Below are 24,748 nucleotides of genomic sequence, written 5' to 3' on the forward strand. Positions count from 1 at the left end.
CTCCGGTGTGTTCTACCTTTTCTACAAAATGATATGGCTCTTTTTCTTTTTACTGTTCCCAGGGAAGGGGGATTTAATTGGAGCAAATCTATCAATTAAAGACCAAGTGATCAAAACGAATGCTGATGTGAAGGCACTGACCTACTGTGATCTGCAGTGCATCATCCTGAAAGGTCTCTTTGAGGTGCTGGGCCTTTACCCCGAGTACGCACACAAATTCGTAGAAGACATCCAGCACGACCTCACATACAACCTTCGAGAAGGTCATGAGAGCGATGTAAGTCCCCTTTCTAATTAGCACACGGGACTGGGGATCATGTACAACAGCAGAGGCAAATGTCATAGCCTCCCTTTTGACGGGCTCTGCAGGTAAACTATGCAGCGCCTTGTCACGTGATGGATTAGCTGGAATCTGGACTCCCTTGCTAACATGCCAGAATATTCTATTTGTAGGCGGTTTCTCTCTTGCTTATCTTTACGTGCTCAGGTCCAGTTGCGTTTTCAGTGATACACAACACTTAGCTGGAAATAAGTGATGCCTCCAGCATTTGAAGATTCCCAGAGAACCTGCACAGGTCAAAGTTTGCTGTGTTCAAGCCATCAATTGCTAGGCAGGGAACTTGCTAGAAACTAATCTTTTTATTAAAATGGTACCCCGAACAATCTATCTCAAAGTGACCAAATTTTCATAAAAGGATCCCAGCCAAAGATTGTCACACTGAAAGCGTAATGAACATTTATGCAGTTATATATTTGCTTTGTGTTTTACTTTATATAAACAGCTTTTCTGTCAAAATATGTACTATGCTATGTCTTGTGTTTAGGCTGATCGTGAACATGACTTAATTAAAAGTGTCAGCAATAATGACTTAATAACAATGACTGTTGAAAGACAATCCAGAACATGCAGTTCATTGTATAACAGCCAGTGTCATGTCTCAGATATTTTCAGCACTCAGAGATTCTTAAGAGACTGTATTTTTGACTAACCCATATTACGCCGACATTTTGGGTAAATATTACCATTCTATCTTTTGAAAGATAGAAATTAATAATTGCACATTCTTTCCTCTAAGTTTGGTATATAAGTAATGTTAGATAAATATATGACATTCCATCTATTTTTCACTATAATAAAAACACCAACAAGGGTAAATATTTATTAACTGCCTGTTGTGTTAAGCACCCTTCTTATACAAAGCATTTTATTGGTTAAAACAATCTTTAAGATAATTGTCAATCCACTTCTGTAGCAGAACAAACAGATTGAGAGTGGCTGTGGTCATCAGACTTGTAGGCTGGGCAAAATGTGAGAACAAAACCCAGGTTTAAAGTATACAGTTGAGTAATAAAGGTCCTGCTTTTTCAGAAAACAGTTCCCATGCATTTCATGCAATCGGCTGAATCTTAAAATTTGAGGAGTATTATGTGTTCCCCATGATAGTACAAAAATGACAGTTTTAAGAACTGTAACAATATGTTTTAAAATGTGTATTTATTATTAAATACATAAATCAAGCTAATTAACATGTTTCTTTTTTTTACTTTTATTGAATGTCTACGATTTACACATCATGCACCAAAATCCCTCCCCCGCCCCACAGTAAAATAAAACAAACAGACAAACAAAAATCTTGTCACAGAATCGATAGTGTATCACACAGCTTAGCCTTTTGTCCACATATGTTTACTTTCAAATGTTCATTGTTACGAGTCATGGGTCTGGTTTGAGGCCTACATTATTGTTACCAGATCCTCACTGGGACTGCTGTCAAATATACTGTTGTTGCCGTGTGTCAAGGAGATTCTTAATCTTTGAATCTGCAGGTCCAGCCCCTTCATGTATTCCAGCAGGTCATACATGGAGTAGATGTTGGGATGAGGTCATCTCAGAGCCCTGGATCAGGGCCTGCTCCCTTTTCCTCAGGGCAGAGCCTGCTGTCCCGCTCCAGTGTCCTCGGGGCAAGGATAGCTCTCCTGTTCCCATGTCCTCAGAGCAGTGCTGTCTCACCTGCTTCTATGTCCTCAGGGCAGGGCCCACTCTCCTGCTCCCAGACATCAGGGCAGGGCCAGCTCACCCACTCCTGTGTCCTCAGGGCAGGGCCCACTCTTCTGTTCCTGTGTTCTGAGGGCAAGGCCCGCTCTCCTGCTCCCGAGTCATCATGGCAGGGCCTGCTCTTCCGCTCCTATGTCATCATGGCAGGGCTGGCTCTCCTGCTCCCATGTCCTCAGGGCAGGACCAGCTCTCCAGCTCCTTGTCCTCAAGGCAGAGCCAGCTATTTAATATGTTTCTTACATTGAAGTTTATTAATGACATTTAAAATACTCTCAACAATAGTTATGTGTAGCATATATCTTTTTTAAATCATGCTCACCATGCTGAAATAGAGATGACATTTTGTGCCCTTTGACCAAGGGCAAAATTTACCCCTTACCTGCCTCAAGTAACTGATATCCTGTTCTCAGCTTCCATGATCCAGCTTTCTCCAGGTTCCATGTAAAGATGAAATCATACAGGATCATGTCAGGATTATTTCAGTAAGTGTAACTCCCACATACTCCCAAGTTCATTAATGTTGTGAATCACAGAACTTCCTTCCTCATCAAGAATCAATAGTATTCCAAATTTTATTTTTATCTGTTCACTAATAGACATTTAGGTGGATCCCATGTCTTGACTATCGGGAAGAATGTGGCAATGAGCATCTCTGACACATTTGCAACATAACCTGTAATAGAATTGTTGGATCAGCGGTAACTATACTTTAGTGTCTGTTGTCCATCCCCACCTACAGTGTGAGTGGATTCCCGCATCTCCTAATCTGCACCAATACTCACCTCTCAGCTCTGTGACAGCAGCCATACCAGCCACTGTGAGGTGATGCCTCACTGCAGTTTTATTTTTGCATTTCCATAGTTACTAGTGATGCCCTACTCTTTTTTTTTTTTTTTTTTTTTTTTGTTAGATAGTTTTACTTGGTATGGTCCTATTCCATGCAATCTTTGAATGGGGAAAAACAATTAGAATATTTTTTTTAATTAATTTATTCTTGTTACATCTCAATGTTTATCCCATCCCTTGTATCCTCCCATTCCTCCCCCCCCCCCCATTTTCCCATTATTCCCCTCCCCTATGACTGTTCCTGAGGGGGATTAGTGTATCTTCTTTTAAAGAATCTCTATGCTGCTCTTTTCCACATTGTTAATCAGGGTCCTATTCATCTTCTGTCCCATGGCTCACTTGGGTTCCCTGAGTATTTTGAGTATCAACCTCTGTCAGATATTTGGCTAGATATCATTCTGCCACTTGTTTCTTGTCCCATTAGTTGTTTCCTTTGCTGTGAACTTTTCAGTTTGACATAATCTAATTAGTCTTTCCTTACTGGTGCTGCTGTGTATTAGAGTCACGTTTGGCCAGATCAGTGTCAGGAAGCTTTCACTCGGTGGTGTCCTCTAGTTTGGGTTGTTACATTTAAGTCTCGTATTTGAGTTGATTTTTAAGTATGGTATGACATGTGGATCTAATTTCACCCAGTGTATGGACCTTTAGATCATTTGTAAAATAGTGTCCACTTATTTTTCTATTTACCGGATTGATAATGATAACAAGTATTAAATTATTATAGATTTAATTCCAGTATCTGAGTACTCTCATGTGACTGTTTATTACCACTTCTTCCCTGTTTTCCTCTCCTTTTCTCCCTTCCTCTCTCTTATATTTTCTTTCTTCCATCCTATAACTTTATTCTTTTTAAAGCATTGTCATAATTTTAAGTACATGCCACCTATGAAAGTTATCCGCGCCATTTTTTTCTATGCGGGATAGGCTTCTTCTGGTGAGGAAGCATCAGTGGGTCACCCCTGTCACGTTCATAGTCACCTTGGACCCGTTAATCTGGTCTGTTTCAGGTTGTCCTTTAGTCTTGAAGTGTTTCCCTCACTCTTGAAATGGTTTCTTTGGACTCTGCTAACACCTTACCATGTTTCAAGGCTTTTTTTTCCTTTGGTCCAACTTGACCTCAGATTCCAGTTCCTCAAGCCAACATGACTGTGACATCTAAATTCTGCAATCTAGTCTCCTCCCACAACACTTCTTCCATTTAAGCTTCTTGGTGTGCTGTGACCTGCATATGCTGGTTAGATGCTGTCTAATATTCTAAGCCTAGACATGACACAGTTGCCCATCTCTGGCACTGTATTCCCCAAATCCCACACAGGATGGCTCACCTGATTTTCATACCCTGTGAAATTGCTCCTTTCTTAGGTTGCTGTTTCATCTTGCAAAGCGACAGTGGACAGCAGCCCCCACCTTCCCCTGCCCTGAAAAACACCTATCTCAACGTGGTACTCAGGCTGGGGAGTTCCTCTTTTCCCAGCGGTCACAGCCACTGAAATATTTACTCTATGTATTGCATCAATGCAATTGGTCCAATTTTATAGTTCCCTTTGGCCATAGGATCTGTTTAATGCAGGCTATATCATTGTGGCTGGAACCTAGAGCAATACTTCTTTGTAAAGAGTCTCCCTAGTAGAACAGAGTGGGAGCCTGAGGAGACACTAGGAAAGAGGGGTGGATGCAAGAACAGTGGAAAGTATGGGTGCTGCTCTGGACCTAGTCAAGGATCTGTCCCTCCATTACCCAATGTCACCAAGTACTTGGGAGAGGCCAGGCTGCTGTTTGGTGACACAGACCCAGTGACTGAGATAAAATCAGAACAAAGGGATAGCCATTGTAAAAGTTACCAATAGTGCTTTGAAAGAGGTTAATAGAAAGAAAAACACTGAATACTAAATAAAATTAAGGTAGCCTACATTTTATTTTTTAAAATGTGAGGACACATATGAATTGAAGTTTTCTTTTGAGGCTTTTATTGTTTTGGATTAATTGACAGTGAAAATGCTTATTCACATGTACACATACCACAACACACACACACACACACACACACACACACACACACACACACATACACTAAATATATCTCCAAAACTCTTGGAATGCAGTTCCATGGTTGGAGCATCCCATAGTGCCATGGAAATCCATGCAACTGTTCTAGCATTCCTTGACGTTCAAGAAAAATTACAACCTGATGCCAGTCTGTGCCTAAAAATTCTTGTTCCTCACTCTGCTGTGTGCTGCTGTGCTGTCAGCAAATTTGGATCGAAACACCTTTCCTTATCCCACACGTGGACGCAGAAACAACCAATCACACTGGCTCTCCGGTAGAGCAATGATTATGGAAGGCGAAACGCTTCCACAACAGGCGTGGCAACTGCATAAACGTAACTACCTACACACACTCATTCTGAAAACTCGAGGAGCTACTGGTACAAAGTAGCTCTTAGGCTACCAGAGATCCACAGGGTTCTCATTACATATTTAGGTGAAGCTGCCTAACAATAAAAACAAGATAATGAAAAGACATGAGCCTATCTGGAAGTAAAACAAAAGCCAGAAGAGAGCTGTCTGCATTTAGAAGGGATCTGTGAAGCACTAGGGACCAGGGCCCTGCAGCTGCATCACACATCATTAGAAGACCAGCTTACCTCATTCTCACAGGAATATCAAAGTGTATAAAATGTTTTTTAAGTTTGCTGAAAGGATTACTACTGCTGTTTCGACTTTCTGCTACTCATGCGTCTCGTGCCACTGGCATATTGTCCATACTCACCCCTGTTTATAGCTCTGGGTGGCCATACACTTGGCTAAGTTAACCATTTCTGTCTATGCAGATTGTGGCGAGTTGGCTTCGCTGTTGTTATGGTAAGCTTCAGAAACTGATTTTTAACACCAGTGTATCTGTTTTTGAAAACTCTAGTTTTCCTTCACGTATAGAGATTTGAACTTGACATAAACAAAACAACTGGAGAGCATCCAAAGTAACTGTTTTCAAAAATGAAGGAGGCTGAAACTCAGATGTTCATGTAACTACATATAAATATTGTATTGCTGTGCACAGTAGGCGCTAATTTCTTATGGATGGTGGTATGGCTGTGCGGCAATACAATGCCAGTGATTTGGGGGAGGGGAAATTCTTTATTTCTGTCATGCTGGGGCAGGGGTTCTAATGCTGACTAAACCTATTAAAGTAGTAAATATGCTCATCACCTCAACTTCAATTTTCTGCTCATAATATATGATCTGAGAAGTCTAAAATCTAAACCACCTTTTCCCTGTCTCTGCACATCTTGGTTAATAAGGGAAACAGGTCCTGAGATTTGTTGCCCTCCCAACCTCACTTTTTTTTTCCCTTCTGGTCCTCATCATTTTCGGAGCTGCTATTTACAGTAAACACAAGCAGTAACCCCAACATTCAGAGAGAGGCTCTAGATGGTAAACAAGGGGGCCAGTGAGGAGCACTCTCCCTCAGCATCTTCTAATGGCACTTGGGTGGCTCCTGCTGCTGACCCACAGTGGTTTAACACCTGATGATTTGTCACAACCCTTGAGTACTCCCAAAGTTCCTACCATAAGCACCATCATTTTGTAATGTGCTTGCAAAACTGAATATTCCAGAGTTCTGACTGACTTTTGCACAGAGTGACTGCACACACCTGTAACCCCCTCATAACTCTTGAGAACAAGGCAGGAGGATTGGGAGCTCAAGGCCAACCCGAGCAAATAAGAAAGACCTGGTATCAAAAACAAAAGGCTTTATGGGAGGCAGGATATAGCTTAGTAGTAAGTGCTAATCCACCATGGAGAGGCTCTGGTTTCAGTTCTCAGTACTGAAAACACCACAGGTTTCAGCATAGTCACATGTATTGAATGGCGAGTCACAGTGATACATGCGACATCGTTTTTAAAAAATATTTATTTATTATATATACAATCTTCTGCCTGCATGTGTGTCTCCACACCAGAAGATGGCACTATATATCGTTACAGATGTTTGTGAGCCACCATGTGGTGCTGGGAACTGAACTCAGTACCTCTGGAAGAGCAGACAGTGCTCTTAACCTCTGAGCCATCTCTCCAGCCCTTGTGATGTCATTTTTATATCATTTTTAAAATGATGAAAAGTGAGCAAATGTAAGTAATATATTATTTGTGAAAACTGATATATTAAAGATAACATTTCTGGTTTGGGTTTTTACAAAATAAGAAAGAGGACCACAGAACTGTTGAATTTATGATTTTGTCCTTTCTGGGCTGTGCTCCATTTACTGAAGTATTGAGGGCAGACTTGGTATGTTCACAGCAGAATACACTCTCTTCCTCTGCAAACTTGCCCTGTTCTTTCCTTTCTTTTTTTAATATATTTTATTAATTTATTCATATTATATCTGAATTGTTATCCCATCCCTTGTATCCTCCCATTCCTGCCTCCATCCCATTTTTTCCTTATTCCGCTCCCCTATGACTGTGAATGAGGGGGACTTCCTCCCCCTGTATATGCTCATAGGGTATCAAGTCTCTTCTTGGTAGCCTGCTATCCTTCCTCTGAGTGCCACCAAGCCTCCTCATGCAGGGGACGTGGTCAAATATGGCACATTAGAGTTTGTATGAAAGTCAGGCCCCACTCTCCAATCAACTGTGAAGAATGTCCTGTGCATTGGCTAGATCTGAGTAGGGGTTCGAAGTTTACTGCACGTACTGTCATTAGCTGGTGCCATAGTTTGAGCAGGACGCCTGGGCCCAGATCTGCCTGTCATAATGTTCTTTTTGTAGGTTTCTAGGACTCTCTGGATCCTTCTATTTCCCCATTCTCCCTTGCTTCTCTTACCTAGAGTCCCAATAGATGTCCTTCCCTCTGTCCCACTTTCCTGGTAAGTGAAGACTTTCATGGGACATAACCCTTGGGCTAGTGTCCAGATATAAGTGAGTATATACCATATGACTCTTTCTGCTTCTGAGTTAACTCACTCATTATGATCATTTCTAGTTCAATCCATTTGTCGACAAATTTCAGGAGTTTCTTGTTTTTAATAGCTGAGTAGTATTCCATAGTGTAAATGTACCACATTTCTTTATTTATTCTTCTACTGAGGGACACTTAGGCTGTTTCCATGTTCTGGCTATTATGAATAAGGCTGCTATGAACATGGTTGAGCAAATGTTCTTGTTGTGTGCTGGAGCATCTTCTGGGTATATTCCAAGGAGTGGAATAGCTGGGTAGTGAGGAAGCCTTATTCCCAGTTTTCTTAGCACCAGATAGATTTCCAAAGTGGCTGGACTAGTTTGCATTCCCACCAGCAGTGAAGGAGTGTTCCTCTCTCTCCATATCCTCGCCAGCATGTGGTGTCCCTTGAATTTTTTATCTTAGCCATTCTGATGGGTGTAAGATAGAATTTCAGAGTTGTTTTGATTTGCATTTCCCTGAAGACTAAGGAGGTTGAGCATTTCTTTAAGTGTTTCTCAGCCTTCGATATTCCTCTGTTGAGAATTCTGTTTAGTTCTGAGCTGTTCTTTCCTTTCTTTCCTCATTGAGCTCAGTGCCACACCCAAACTCATTTCAGTTTTGTTTGGTTTCATCTATGTAAACTCTCCCTTAGTGTCTTATATTTGTCCCAGGGCTTTCACCCATGTGTGCATGTGTGGAGGTCAGAGGTCAATGTCAGATGTCTTCCTCCGTTGGTCTCTAGATTATTTACTTTTTACTTTTGAAGCAGAGTCTCTTAGGGATCCCAGGGCTCACTCTTTTGGGCAGTACCACACAGTGCTGAGGTTACAGACACACATGAGTTGAAATAGCATCACATGCCATGTTGCAAGGCTCTCTCTACTGGAGACAGTGACCCATGCTCTTGAGAATAGCCATCCCTTTCTCACTACTACAGCTGCCTACAACATCCGTCCTGTGACTTTGCAAACATTTAGTGCCATGTAATACACTGATGATACTACTTTAATAAGTTGAACTTATAAATATTTTTCTTCTAAGGCTAATTTTATCTAGATTGTATTTTGTAAAACTGATTCCATGACATGATGCTATAAAGATATTTGAATTTATTTCCTTCTGCTATTTTAACTTTTGTTCTTTTACCTTTCTTTAAGCTATCCAGAATTGTTTTGTTATTTATCTGAGGTTAAACTCTTACTCATTTTCTCCATATAGTTAATGATTGAATAATAATTGAATGAAGTCTTACTTTACCTATGTACCCCAGTGTCACACCTATCACAAACTAGCTGTTCATGGATGTGAACTGGTTTCTTGGATTGTGCTTTGCTCTATGCTGTCCTTTATCTGTGTTTTCCAAAAAACACCATGTGCTTATTATTTTACACTTGTAATAAGGTTCACTGTCTATGGAAGCAGGGGTTGCTGGCTTTTCTTCCTGCTTATAAAAAGTAATTTCTTTGATTTTTTTTTAAACTTTTATCTCTTCAAAGTCACTAAGGTGGATTTGTTCATTATGTTGAGGAATTTTCATCAGTCTAATTTTTGCTTTTTTAAGTAACTTGTCATCACCTCGCCTGGCTATTTTAATGTCTTCTTTTTGTCTTTAGTGTTTTTCTATTTCATCCTTATATGTCTAGGTCCTCTCTCCCTCCCCTTCTCTCCATCCCCAGTGTTTCTTTGTGTCCCTCTATTCCCTCTCCCATTTCTCTCACCCTCCTCTCTTATCATTTCTGAATCCACCTATCTATCATTATATTAGCTAATTTTATGTTAACTGGACACAAGCTAGAGTCATTTTGGGAGATGAGAAAATGATCCCAACAGATGAGCTGTGGGCAAGCTTGTATTGCATTTCCTTAATTGATTATTGATGTGGCACAGGGGCAGGAGGGTATCAAACTCACAGAAACCTATGACAACTCAGGGATAGTCATCCCAGGCACTGAAGGAAAACAAGCTAAACAAGCTATCAGTAACAAGCCAGTAAACAGCACTCCTCTGTAGCCTCTACATGAGTTCCTGCCCTATTTAAGTGCTTCCCCTGACTTTCTTTAGTAATGGACTGTGATGCAGAACTCTAAGCTGAAATAAACCCTTTATTTCTTAAGTTGCTTTTGGTCATTGTGTTTTAAAACAACAATAAAAGCCCAAAAGCAATAATTCAACTATACCTATATCTACCGTATTGATCAACTTATCTGGTCTCACTTCAGTGGTCCATCATGTATCATAAACTCTTTCATGTGTCTGACAAAACACGGACCTATGAAGTATATGATTATGGTATATCATATTACCCCCACACTTCCAGGGTCTCAGTAGGAACCACTCAAATGCATGTGGATCACAAGAAACCCCACAGATAGAGGCAATTACAGAAATCCACAAGCAATAATATTTCAGAGTCATAGAGTTCAGTCCCAATTTATCCCTCAACAGTACAACTCCTGATCAGAGATTCATGGAAGAAGAGTGGAAGAATTGTAAGATCCAGAGCCTTAAACAGTGTGTTCTGAGAGTGTGTCTTCTAGTAGTCACAAGCATGGCCATAAACACATCACCAACATGACTCCTAAACATAAGCTGAGCAAAAACAGCAGCACTAGACGTGCTATGGTGGACAGGTAAAAGCTAAAGAGGCTTCAGCCTTGCACAAAGAACCACAACCAAGAAATGCTGTGGGAGAAATAGTCTTCTTCAGGGAAGAGCGCACCAATTGGTTATCCAATACAAAAAAGACCTTCCCTGAAAACACACATACAGATAACATTGTACAGACTGAGCAGGTTGTATTTATGTATCTATATGTGTGTGTGAATATCTAAAAAAGATATATATATATATATATGGATATATATATATATTCCATAAATTTGAGAAAGATAAATAAGGAATATTTGGGAGAGTTTGGAGGAGAAACTAAAGAGTTGATGTATTATAATTTCTAAAGTAAAAGAAATATTTAAATAAAAAAGAAGAAGAAACAAGCTGCCATGGTGTTCATGGCTATACACTTAGAAGGCTTGGGTAGAAGGTTCACAAGAGGTCCAGTCCAGCCTGGTCTACAGGGTGAAATGTCTCAAAATGATCCATTCAGTCAAATAGTTAATAAAATTGTACTGAGTAAAGGAAGCCCAAAACATAAAAGAAGTGAACTACAGTGATAGAAAGCAGAGCACCAGTTGCATCAGGCAAGGAGAGAGAGGGAAGAGGAAGCATGAGCCCTAAGGGATATGAAGGAACATTTCAGGGAATAGAAAATATGTGTCTTAATTGCATGGTGCATGTTGGAATACACCCTGTTGAGCGTTCCACTCGGATCTGGTTTACTACATGTTATACTAAACTAAATTTGATTTATTTAAGACTCCTGATAATAATTCTACTGGAAATATAATGACTATTCTCTGTCTTCACTCTATGTGTGTCACTAAATAACATAAATCTGACCACAAATAAAGCCAAACATAATGATTCTCTCTGTCTGACCTCTATCCTTTTAAACACTGTATCTCCTCCAGATTCTGAGTAAATCTGTAAAGTACAGATGGCATCCTATTACTCTGCCACCTAGTATGTTTCAGTGGTTTTCAGCGGGATGACAGTAAATCTGAACTTCTTACCATAACTGTCAGAGGCCTGTGCCTAGCTTCCCCGCCTGGCCTCCCAGGCCACCTGGTGCATGCTGTGTTGGCAGCAACTCCAGCCTGTCTCACTTCACTGTCAATCCTGATGCCTTTCAGGGCTCCAGGCTTCCGCACCTGCTCCCCGGCCCACAGTACTGTTTCTCTGGCCTTAGGTGAGCACATGCTCCTGTTTGTCCCCTCCCACTTTCCCTTCGCATTGTCTTGTTTACCTTTTACGGAACATTAACCAGGACACAAAATTATTTGGATTACATACTTTCTTACTCATAGTCAATGTCTCCTAATAGAGGACTGACTTTATGAAGACTTTCTTCCTTATATTCTACTCTACTGCCCCAAGCGGCCAACTGTAATGCCCACATAAGATATCCTAATGAAACGAAGGACAAGGGCTTACTGGTCACAGAACATTGTGTTCAGTGAAAAGCTACAGGGATTTAGACTTGCCTCCCTCAGAAGCAGCAAAGCCAAAGAGAATATTAATAATATTCAAAAGAAAGACACTGAAACAAGAAGCAGTTTCACTGAAAAACAACAGGTTTTCACGTGCCTAAAGTCCAGAAAAAGTGGTTTTCAAGAGCCCTAGGGGCACTTTAAGCTGAGTGAGGGAAACAAGAGCTTTCGGTGTGAGTGATGCAAGTCCTCCATGTAGAGGATCAAAGAGAATCTGTCTTTACATCCTAGGCAGCAAACCATGTTCTATAGAAGCAGGTCAGCTCATAAAACACTACTGCCCCAGAGAGCGAAGAACCCACCAGTCACTCTCTGTGTTGCCTGGGTCGTGATGCTGCTAGTTTGATGGTGCCATCAAAGCTCTCCCTGCAAAGGCTCACGGAACAGACAAGAGGCGATAGAACATTGGAAAGAGCCAGAAGCTGGGGAGTACAGCTGCAAAATAGTGTCTTTGGACATGACAAGCAGTTATCTGATGAATTCTCAGAACATTGGTTGTCAACATGAGAAAGACCTGCACATAGTCAATATTCTAGCATGCGTGGTTTGGGGGGGGGGGCGTGGATCACAAGACCTCTCTCCTTGTTGAGAAGGTATAGGTATTTAGTGGCTGGTTGGAGAGAGAAAGTCGATTTCTTAAGAGATGGTGCCTCTGGTAGATTTCTCATGCTACAGTGAATAGCCACTGTATGCAGGCAGCCCTAGCTAGACTCAATAGGGTGTGTGTGTGTGTGTGTGTGTGTGTGTGTGTGTGTGTGTGTGTGTGTGTGTGTTATTTAAAATGAGGCTGTGAAGTTTAGATCCAATTAGGAGGAGAGACCCGGAATGAGCTGGAGTGAGAAGTGGATTTGAATCACAATAATAAATTCATGTATGAAGGAAAAAATAAAATCATTCATTAGAAAAAGGTTTTGAGAGGTGAAATGAATTTAAATCAGCAAACCCAAACCTCTAGATTCACCAGTATGTACTCCATGCATCTGTTGTCGTTGGTGGTGAGTTGTGGGGAGCAGTTCTGAAATTCAGGTGATTGAATCTGCCCAGTTTTCCTCTCACATCCCCTCCTCAGCCTTAGTTTGAGGTATCCAACTGGGAGTGCATATTTCTGCCCAGGTTGGAACCCCAGGTCTCTAATATACAAAAGTAAAGCTTTAGCTCATTTTTTAAATCATTCATTCATTCATTCATTTTGTGTTTGAGTGTGTGTATGTGTGCAGGTGTGTGTGTGTTTAAGTGTGATAGCATGTATATGTATGTGTGCCAATACATGTGAGTATGTGTATACATGCATGGAAACCAGAGATCAACTTCAAAACACTGTCAGTCTTGGCTTTTGCTGCAGCTTGGGGCTTTCTGACTTGGCTATACTGGTTGGCTGAATAGCCCCAGGGATGCTCTGGCTCCTCCTCCCAAGCACAAGCTCACATCATCACTTTCAGGCATTTACAAGGAGGCTGGGCATTGAACTCGGGTGCCCACGCTTGCTCAGCAAGCACTTGCAGACTGAACTATGCCCCTGGGCCCAAGTTCTATGTTTTTTTAATGTCACCCCTATCAAATGCAAGTGTCACTATGGAAAGCATTGAGTTTCTTGTGCTTTTGAGCTATGTGTGGCCCAGCCAATTTCTTACGTGACGAAGCTATCCTGAATCATGCTTCCTAGAATGGAGACTGACTCAACCCTTCAACTGGAAGCTTTGACTTAGCAGCATCTTGTACTGTCAGTGTGACTATATTATGGCATAAGTCATGTCAAGACTACATGGGGAAAGAGAGTTTTTCCAAGGAAAGAACTTGCTTTAAATTTAATCCTGCTTGAATGTGAAACAAACTTGGGCTGCCTGGAAGCACTTTTCTTTTAAAATGATTTACCAAATAGTAATAATTTTTAAAATTACATCTGACAGCCTAGATTCTTAGTTCTCCAAGAGTAGCCTTGTGTAGGTGTATATCTCCTAACACAGGCTTGGATAGTAAGAGAACATATTTAATATTGTCCCACTCCGAGAAAAGTATTCTCAGAAAATTGCACATTGAAGGACTCATATGTGATTTTATCATGTCAGCTTTCTTTGTCACTTGTGGCCCAGCAAGATATCTTGGTTTTCAGCTGTCTGTCCTAAAATTTCCTCCTTTAGGAAGCAAAAGCAAAGAGTCTCCCCAATGTCCTGCAGTCAGCCTTTTTCACCTACTGCAGGCTGTGAGAGAGCTTAAGGGGGCATCTGGCGGGGAGAACTCAGTGAGTGACAGACTGAATATTTTCCTTGTACCCAAACCTTGATGTTTGGAAGCTTTTCTCATACTGAAGTGTTCAGGTGGTTTTAGAAGGCAAGCTTGGTCCTTTGAAAGCAAAGATGTCTTATTTAGCATCTCTAGAGCCCAGTGTTGTCTTGATGCTCATGGTGTTGGAACGAACGCTATAGTTAAACTTCTCAGAATTCATGCCTCCTACTTCTGACTGCAGCCAAGTGGCACCGTGTCTGCCTCTTTCTATTCTTTTTAACTCTGAGTTTGTGTGTGTGTGTGTGTGTGTGTGTGTGTGTGTGTGTGTGTGTGTGTGTGTGCGTGCGTGCGCGCGCGCGTGTGTAGGTTAGAGGACAAACCTCTAGGTTCAGGAGCTTTCTCTCTCCTTCTACCATTGTTTCTAGGGATTGAACTTGGGTCATTATTTTTGTTTGGCAAGTACTCTTACCTGCTGAGCCATCTCAACGGCAACACCCCGGCCCCAGTGTTTCTTAATAATTACTAAGGCTCACAGCTTTATCCTCTGCTCTGTGACTGGTCTCATCTGCTTCCACTGTTAAGGATCTCAGTGAAGGCTGGCTCAATAGACTCCACTGATCTCTGAATGCATATTTGTGTCTAATCCTAACCTTATGTTTCTCCTGCCGAGAGCTCTGCTTCAGCAAGACGAGTTTGTAATCCCAAATGTTATCAAAGGAAGAAAGTTATTCTTATCTCTCTTCTCAAGCTACAGAGTGGCTCTGTGAAAAACCTCTTATGTTAGGATTAGAGCTAATATGTGGACATTGACAAAAACATTCTAAAACTCCTGATGAGTTTTGGGGTGATTCACAATGAGAACACTGAAAACAATGGAAACAACACACACACATGCATGCACGCACACACATGCACACACAAGTGCACACATGCATACACACACACACACACACACACACACACACACACACACACACCCTAGATCTCAGAACTTAATCATCATGATCTCAAACCCTGGTAGAATTTTCTTTCGACATTTTACAGTTACTTTCCTCTGCATGACCTCCCTATTCAGTTAATACACTCACCACAGTTCTTTACTCATCTACATAGAAGAAATGGGTTGCTGACTGATTCTAGAAACCTAGACTAATTCTGATAGAGACATGTTGGGCAGTGTAGCTTGGGTCAAATGCCATCTTCATCAATTATTGGGGGGGGCATGAAAGAAGGAAAAAAGCATCCTTCTTGGTGTGACATCCATGGCAATTGTGTGGCATGAATATTTGAGATAAGTAGCAGAATTCAGCGAAAGGCTCATGGGCAAAAGCTGTTGCTGAGTTGAGTGAGAAGAGCACGTGAGGGTGAGGATGGGTCTCTTTTGTGTAACTGCATCATTGTGGGCTTCCATGCAAATGTATGTCAGCAGCACTCCCCGAAACACCCAACTACCATTGTATCATTACACATTGGAAAAAGACTGAAGCTAGAAGAATAAGCAGGCTACCAAGATGAGACTTGATAGCCTGTGACCATACAGCGGGGCAGGAGGTCCCCCTCACTCATAGACCTAAGGGAGGGGAATAGGGTGAAAGAGGGAGGGAGGGAGGAACAGGAGGATACAAGTGAAGGGATAATAATTGGGATGTAATCTGAATAAATAATTAAATACAAATTTTTAAAAAAAGATTGAAGCCAACCTGTAGTAACTCACTATTTTAGTAAACTCTCTGCTACTGTGACAAAAAAAACCTGAGAAAAGCAACTTAAAGGGGGAACATTTGATCTTATCTTGAGGAATTGAAGATTTTGATCCACGGTTGTCTGGCTCTGGTCTGGCTCTTGCTATTTCTGGGCTGTGGTGAACAAAGTAAACAGTGGAAAGGTGTCATGGAGCAAATGGTGGTGGGGAAAAAAAATAAGAGAGGACAAGGTGCACACTCCAAGGGCAAGCCTTGGTGACCTGCCTTGTTCAACAGGGCCCACCACCTTCCAGCATCCCATTAGGCTACACATAGCGTTAACTCATCTGTCAGATCTTAGTCCTTGTCCTTTAGTCAGTTGGGAAAAAAAGCCTCATCTGTGGGCCAAGTCCTCAAGACACAAGCATTTAAGGGACACTGAGGACGCACTGGATTTTCTCCTGTGCAGCTGCTTGCTGTGGAACAGAGTGTGGCACCCTACCCCACATCCACTGCACTTGGCACTATGAAGCATGAGAAGTTAGATTTTAAAGTTACTCCAGAGAGTGGGGAGGCAAATTGGCCTGAGAAAGAGAGAGGAAGAAAAGTCACCTGCCATTCCATAAATAAGACCAAGAAAACATCTTTCCTTCCTTGGTTGTTTCCACATTGTAAGGAACAGCAGATGTTTAGCCTGAAATAAAAAGTGTAAGCTTTGCATAGGAACACACATGCTCACCAACAGGCTTGGCTCTGTGCATATCTCATCCTTTAGAATGAGAAACTCCCCATTTTGTCTGCCAGGAATCCTCAGACCCACCCCATCGAGGTGCAGAGTATGGGGCAGAAGTTCCCTCATTCACAAATATGCTCTGGGTGGTCATTTAGGTTTTAGAAGTGCCTTCTCTGGAATTGCTCCATAACACAGCCCTAGCGTCACCGCAAAGACTCTGTGAGAAGACACTGCTGATCCAGGCAACAGTAGGTCCCTGAGCCTGGCTCTGTGATAAGCACTTTATAAACCTTAGCCTATTTTATCCCTTCAATAACTTTATAAATACATAGGGTGTTGCATTAGTTCTTTTTATCATCACTGGTACAAAATACCTAACAGACATGGCTTAAAGGAAGAAGGGGTTATCTTGGATCATAGATTTCAATCTATGGTGGTAGGGACGACATGGTGGACAGCCTCAGTTTGTGGTAGTGGAAGCTTAGACCACAGCAATTCCTTATAACAGATAAGAAAGCAAAGACTAGAAGGAAGGCTGAGTTGTGTACCTCAAAGGTCTGCACCTAGGTGCCGTCAGGTAGTGTCCATGTGCAAAACCTTCACCACCTCCCAGAGCCATGCCACCAGTTTAAACATTCAACTATTGAGCCTGTAGGGTGCAGTTCACATTATAACAAATGTGTTTATATTCCAGATAAGAAGACTAGTTAAGGATCAGAGACGCTAAAACTGGTCCAGAGTTCTTCAGCAAATAAACAAGGAAGATGAGAAATGTGAACTTCAGGCGCAAATGGTCTGACTCCAAAAGTCCAATTGGAACTTAGTATACATTTAAAATACATTATAAATGCCTCCTTTGCCCCTTAATCCTAAAAGCATGAAATGCCAGCTACGCAGTAGGGAGTGAAGTATTCAAAAGAAAAAAATGTCCACTGATAAGTCAAACCTGAAGGTAAATGAACCACATCTCTTTTTGACAATAAATCAAGATAAAAAGCTTTTTGTTTGTAGACTTTTTGTATGCTATACTTCAGGGAGGTTTAAAAAAATGTTTTGTGACAACTCATCAAACCTGTAAGTGGAGACCTCAGCTTCTTGTGCAAATTTTCATTATATCTTTGTGACATTAACGTACTCAAACTAGCTTAAAGAGAAGCACCAATCTATTCACTTATAGAACCAGAAAGCCAGTCTTTTGAGTAGATATCTGAGGTCTGAGTGGGCTATGCACAATCAGAAAGGATAAAGTCTCCTTCAAGGCACAGCAAGCACATGTTTCCAAATAAGAGTGAGTCTCACTAAATTTTATTTTCTTCTGTGAAATGACTATTTAATAGCACCTATGGTAGACACCAATATCTACTAGCTGTATATTAGGTCCTTTACTTTGTGTCCATAGACATGGCAGTCGAGTGTCTGAGTGGTATACTACCTGAGATTTCAGAATTTGTGAAGGATTTAAGCTTAATAAAATCCTAGTATTCTAAATAAAACCTGATAGACTTGCCTATGAATACCCACCACCTCAAAGAAAGGGGGCCTGAATAAATTAATAAAAATTAAAAAAATAAATAAAAATAAAAAGACAGATTAAGTGAAAAAAAGAGGGGGGGCCTGCTGTGCTCTGGACAGGCTTCCATGAAGAGCTGGTCTGCTTCAATCACGTTCACTTCAACCTCCTTAGCTTGAATTCTATTTCTTGTCCTATCCCATTAAAGTTCAGTGCAACTAAGAATTTCAAAAACCATATCTCATAAGCAGAGAGGAAGAATAATAATGAAATGACTACACCTTGGCCATTTATCTTATCCTCTCCCTGTAGTGTGTGTGCTCCTGTTTTCAAACATCCCATTCCTTAGTAGTTCTAGGATGAAGGTCTTCCCATTCATGAAAGTGCTTTTCAGAGTTTTGCATATACTTCTGTCCTTCCCTTGCTCCCTTCTCTCGCCCCACGTTTTAAGAGCAAACGTGAAATCTCCACTCCACTGTTATTTCAAATGTACCAAATAGTATTCTAATTTGTTTATGGTCTCAGATTTATCCTAGTAAGAAGTTTAAAGTCTTAGTTAAACTGAATAGGTATTTTTATAGAATAATCTTTAAATATGAGTATTATCACATTTACCAACAAATGACATATTCTCACACATCTGAGAGACACCCACACCCTCATTCATGCATGTGTTTGTGTTGAAGAAATGAGTCTGTCAATGAATAAAGCACTGTTTTTAGTTTAGGTCTTGTTCATACTTCTCATTGAAATTGCAAATACTTTACTTGTGAGTATACTAGAACTTCCACACAACATAATTTTTATTGTGCTCTCTCTGCTAGAATTTACTCTCATGGGAGTTGGCAAGAATCCCTAATGATTTTGTTACAGCCAACATTTCATTGTGTGGAGCTGTGCGAGTCTAGGAACATTTCACAGGTCACCCTTGTCACCTGGGACATTTCCTGTGAGGCTCCTAAGCTCAAGCCCTGGCTCAGCTGTTACAACATAAGGTGGGGGTGGAGGAGGGACTACTGAAAGCAGTTGTAAGTGAGCTAAGTTGGTAGACAAAATTAAAATTAAAAAACAGAGCACAAAATCCCAGGATAAACAGCTTTAATGCTGTTTTTTTTTCCATGAAGTTCCCCCAAAAGGATAGAGACAGCAGAAAGAACAGCATATGGCAGAGACAGCCTGCTTACAGTACAGCAGACTGTGCTCAGCAGGCGGTTTTTGCAGTCTACAGTCTGATACAATCCAAGGAATCTAATTGTTCACCATTTAAACCCAGCATCCTGGGACCAAAGAAGTGGTAGCTTTGAATGGCGGGACCAGCAGCCAAGAAGTTAGAAACATGACTCAAACAAGATGCTAAATCTTTGGAAAGCTGTAATTCCTTAAAATTATGAACCATAAAAACTACCCAGATCTAGCCAATGGTCAGAAAAGTCTCCACACTTGAGTGGAGAGTGGGATATGACTTTCCCATGTACTCTGGTGCCTCACATTTGACCATGTCCCCTGGAGGGAGAGACCTGGTGGCACTCAGAGGAAGGACAGCAGGTTACCAAGAAGAGACTTGATACCCTATGAGCATATACAGGGGGAGGAAATCCCCCTCAGGAACAGTCATAGGGGAGGGGAATAAGGGGAAAAGGGGAGGGAGGGAAGAATGGGAGGGCACAAGGGATGGGATAACCATTGAGATGTAACAAGAATAAATTAATAATAAAAATTTTTTTAAAAAACTAGCTAGGGGTGAGGGAAGGAGTAGGAAGGTGCTTTTCAACAAATGAATGGGACTTAAAGGCTTTGGATCCATGCCATTGAGGAAAATGATTAAGGAAAATTCTGAGATAAACCTCTGCAAGATGTTAAGCTTTTCATGATGTGGTAATCCCACTTACATTTTCTTCTGTTAAGATTAGAGTCCATGGAAACTGAACATATGGTGACTCTTCTGTGTGACTGCATTTCCCAGCATTCATAAACACTCCCAGGTCTGGCCAGCCAAATGAAATATTTTTTGCATCCTATTGTTATTATTGTAATACAAGATACATTTTTCTTTAAGCCACAATTTCATCCTGGTTATTAATGCAAAAACTGAAATCACATACGAAAGAAAAACAAACAGGATTCTGTCAGGGAGCCACGAATGAGGATCTGTAAACTTTAAGGTTGGAGTTAGAACTAATACCCATAATTCTAAAGCCAGAAACCTTCCTCCAAATTTTGGAATGTTACAGGTTTCTTGCAAACCCCAAAGGGGTCTGGTGTAACAGGTTGAAGACTAAAGAACTGAAATTGAAGAACACAGGGTTCTGAAAACACTCGTGCATGTATATTCCCCACTAGAGCAGATTGTTCATGTTTGCTGCCATGGACATAAGCTGAGCACACAGAGGAAGTTAGAAAAGCACTTTTTAAAAGAACTGAGTACACACACATCACAGATAAAACAACAATCATTTTGTAGATGGCTATACATAATTAAATTAGGCCATGTTAAGAATGACCCACTGATTGGGACTCTAAATGAGAGACACATGGGAGAATAGCAAAATAAAAGGATACAGAGGGTCCTAGAAATCTACAAGTAGAACATTATGATAGGCAGATTTGGGCCCAGGGGTCCCGCTCAAACTAAGGCATCAGCCAAGGACAATACAGGAGGTAAACTTTAAACCCCTTCCCAGATCTAGCCAATGGTCAGAACATTCTCCACAGTTGAGTGGAGAGTGTGATATGACTTTCTCACGTACTCTGGTGCCTCACATTTGACCATGTCCCCTGGAGGGGGAGACTTGGTGGCACTCAGAGGAAGGACAGCAGGTAGCCAGAAAGAGACTTGATACCCTATGAGAATATATAGGGGGAGGTAATCCCCTCAGGAACAGTCATAGGGGAGGGGAATTAATGGAAAATGGCGGGGGGGGGGGAGGAATGGGATGGTACAAGGGATGGGATAAACATTGAGATGTAACAAGAATAAATTAATAATAAAAAAATGTTGTACTGGGAAAAAAAAAATAAAAAATAAAATAAAAAATAAATGACCCACTGTAAGTGGTGTGCCCATTCACAATAGGCTTCTCCCATCTGTTGTCACATTTACAAGAGGAGGCACACTCCACTGGGTGTCTCTGTGATTCTCCTTATACTCGAGTGGGACTTTGTGACTAGCTTTCGCTCTTAGTGCCCTTTCCATTTTCTGTGACAGAAGCAATGGTTCTGGGAGAAATGGTTTCTTTTTGCTCACATTTCCACAATACAGTACATCATTATGGGAAGTCAAGGATATAGGGAATTGAAGCCACTGGTCAGTCACAGCCAAGAGCAAAGAGAAAATGAATGCATGCGGGCTTAGTGCCCTGCGAACTTTACCACAGGCCAACTCATCTAGACAATCTCTCGCTGAGACTCTCTTCTCGAGTGGTCCTTGGGTGTGTCGAGTTAAAAATTAAAACCAATCATTACACATCTCATCTGATAACTCTAACTTGTCTATATAGTATAATTACAGAAAGGAACTTTGATCATCTCCTCTCCCCACAAACCTTGTCCTTGGATTCTTCACTATCTTAAAAGATTAAGGCAATGCCTAACTTCTAATTAAAGCTCAGGATCAATTATAAATTTGCATAAGAAAAGTGCACATTAGTACGTTCATAACTGGAGGATGATTTTGTTTCTCCCACAAAAACCAAGTAGGTTGAGTGGCGATATTATTGGAAGAGAGACCCAGGGTGAAAAGCAGAAATGTTTCAGGTGTATTTTATGATGTAATTTTTATTCTGACAACTTCCATCCTTGAGCCCCAGTGGGAAAGTATAAATACCAGTGCAGGTGTGGTTCATCCTGCCTTTCATTGTCTTATGACGTCATTGAAAATGTTCACAGGCACGCACTTTTAAGCAAGATGTAATTGACCAATAACACTTCCCACATTGTGCGTATATGTCATCACCCTGGGTAGACCAACACTTACCTTAGAAGCCTGATAATGAGGATTCCTTCTCATCAGGGAGCCATTCAGTATGTGATACAAGTATCAAGGGCATGATGAACACCTCCTCAAGCTGAAATAAAATTCAGAGATTCCCCTAAGCAAAGTACTAAGTACTTTTTAAAGAACTTATTAAGTATTTTTAAAGGCACTCTCCCGCCAAGTATGGGTGTGTTTGTCATGTAGAACACTACTGTTACCTTCTGTGGTAACATTCTTGTGGCTAAGTAAGTTATACCATGTTACTATTGTCTAAATGAGCAAAGTGACCCATTTCGATCTGCTGACTCCAACAGTCTGCAACACAAAGAACTGTTCAACTCTCCCATTCACTGTGTAACTGGCTTCCTGAGCAGTATGCCGTGCTTTAGGTTTTATGTTAATATTGATAGAACCTCTGGGAAATTGGGATGTGCAGATTTCTCGCACCAAACTGAGCATCTCATTTTGCTGGCTTGGCTCAGAAGGAAAGCATTGAGAGGATACCCAAATGCCTCATGAACCCTGCTCTTGTGCTTTCTTGCTCTGAGAGTGTATGACTTTACAGACTAACCAAGGACCATTGTAGCCTGATCAGAAGCAAGTACCTAGGGTGAGGGACTCAGCTGAATATACTTACTTTAAGTGGTGCAAATGTTTTGGTCTTAGGTGACTCAGGCTGTTTAACTCCCAAATCAGGGATTTGAGAAATAGTTTCTCAAGCTTGCACTATTTAAAATTCATAGAGCACTGCTATGTAATTTCTATCGAGCTTTTTTTTTAATGTAATAGTGTTTATTTTCATCCCTCACTCTCTAATGACATGAAGCACATCTTCATAACCCTTTCTTTCTAAAACCATGCTGTATTTCCCAAGCTTTTAAATAAGTGTAAAGATTGCCTCTGAGTTTTCTTTTAGACTCAAGCTTTATATTTCTTAGAATTGAATCCAAAGATACGCATGCTTGACTCTGTTTATTTTATTTATTTTTTCAGGGTCTGACTAATTCTATTTTTACCTATGGACATTGGAAACTATCCCCTTTTTGAGACAAGGTCTATGTAGCTCTGGCTGTCTTGGAACTAACTGTGTAGACCAGGCTAGCTTTGAACTCAGAGAGATCCACCTGTCTCTACTACCTCCTATGTGCTGGAATTTAAGGCATGTGCCATAATGCCCAGCTTGTGTTTTCTTTTTTTAAAGGGGAAATAAGTAACAGAGTTGAGACAAAATAGACTGTAAAGCCAAATCATTTCATTCTATGAAGGCCTTCATTTGGTATTATGCAGAGAAGTGTGGCTTTGTGGTAGGAATGCCAGCCCTTTGGCAGGAATCTGCATTTTAAAAGGATATGGCTGATTTGTGAAGGCCTCTACACGTATTAATTTCAAATTGAGGAAGGTCATCTGTGTAAATGTTAAGATAGCAGCGATGTGAAGTGCCATTATGCCTGATTCTCCACATTAACCGAAACTTTTGTTCATAGCTGACGTAGCAGGAAAACATAATTGACATGGATATAATTGACCCTTGATGCAGATAGTAGACAGAAAGCTTAGCAAATGTGACACTATGGGTATTATTTTCCCAGTTTTAGTTCTATGTGAGAATCCCTTGTGAATGAGGAAGCTGATATGATGAACAGCAGCCCCATAAAGTACAGATATTCTCTCTCTCTCTCTCTCTCTCTCTCTCTCTCTCTCTCTCTCTCTCTCTCTCTCTCTCGGGAAACAAGAGAACTGAACATCATCACTCTGTCACCTGTGACAGGAATGCTGTACATTGTGGCAAGAGGGAAGCAGGGCACAGAGAGAACTCAAAGTTTCCATTGTTGAAATGAAGGATTGCAATTGACGTCATTTCACTACCTATTAACACCCCACTTCAGTCTCTCAGAGAGAAAAGTGGATCAGAGCTGAAAGTTTAATTCCTCAATTGGCTACATGGATCTATTATATAATAATCAGTTGTTCTTTTACTAATTATATTTTAACAATGTGAGTTATGGGATTTTTTTGTAAATGTGCTTCTTTTCTATCCGCATCCAAAACAACACCAATAATGTTTATACTGCCGTCTGGTCAAAATGATAACATATGAAATAATCCCTTTGCTAAATAAATAAGGACCTTTGTTCCATCCATCTGAAGATACCAAATCATCCAAAAGAAGAACCTTGCAGTCTATATCTTATTTTCCATTGCTCATTTAGCTGTAGGAAACTTTCCTGCCAGCCCATAATGGTATTTATAAACTTGCAGAACTGTGAGCACATGTTCACATTCATATGTTGGCTTATAAGTCCTGGCCTGTGTACCAATAAAACAGTGGTGGTAAAGTTCTACCTGCCTTGGCCACTAACCAGTGTATGGTTTAGAATGGGTGGTCCACTAAGATGTGTTTCCTTCAATTTCATACAAGTCAAGTCCTTGATAGTTCAGTTTCATGAAGGGAAATTTGAGAGTAAGAAAGGTGCTTCAGTATTTCTGATACACCTCTCAGAGCCCTTCTAAAAATGGGGACATCAGCCTTCCATGAAGTCCTGGTACTATCCATCAGATTTCAAGGAAGTTTAGGGCATGAGGGAAATAGATAAAGCAACCCAAAAGACCCCTTTCCCTGGAAAAGAATCAGCGGAAATTCTTTTTTTAAGGTACTCAGAGGAAGGATAGCAGGTTA

At 40.9% G+C, this 24,748-nt stretch overlaps 1 protein-coding gene across 1 annotated transcript in view; it reads left to right on the forward strand.

Moving 5' to 3' along the window:
* Positions 1 to 24,748, forward strand: part of Kcnh8 (potassium voltage-gated channel subfamily H member 8) — a 385,997-nt gene that overhangs the window by 329,764 nt on the left and 31,485 nt on the right. The window contains exon 11 of the mRNA XM_051153057.1: positions 63 to 277. Coding sequence (XP_051009014.1) covers positions 63 to 277 — 215 coding nt within the window. The remainder of the gene's footprint in view (positions 1 to 62; positions 278 to 24,748) is intronic.

This window comes from Acomys russatus, chromosome 11, assembly GCF_903995435.1.
Source record: "Acomys russatus chromosome 11, mAcoRus1.1, whole genome shotgun sequence".
NCBI lineage: Eukaryota > Metazoa > Chordata > Mammalia > Rodentia > Muridae > Acomys > Acomys russatus.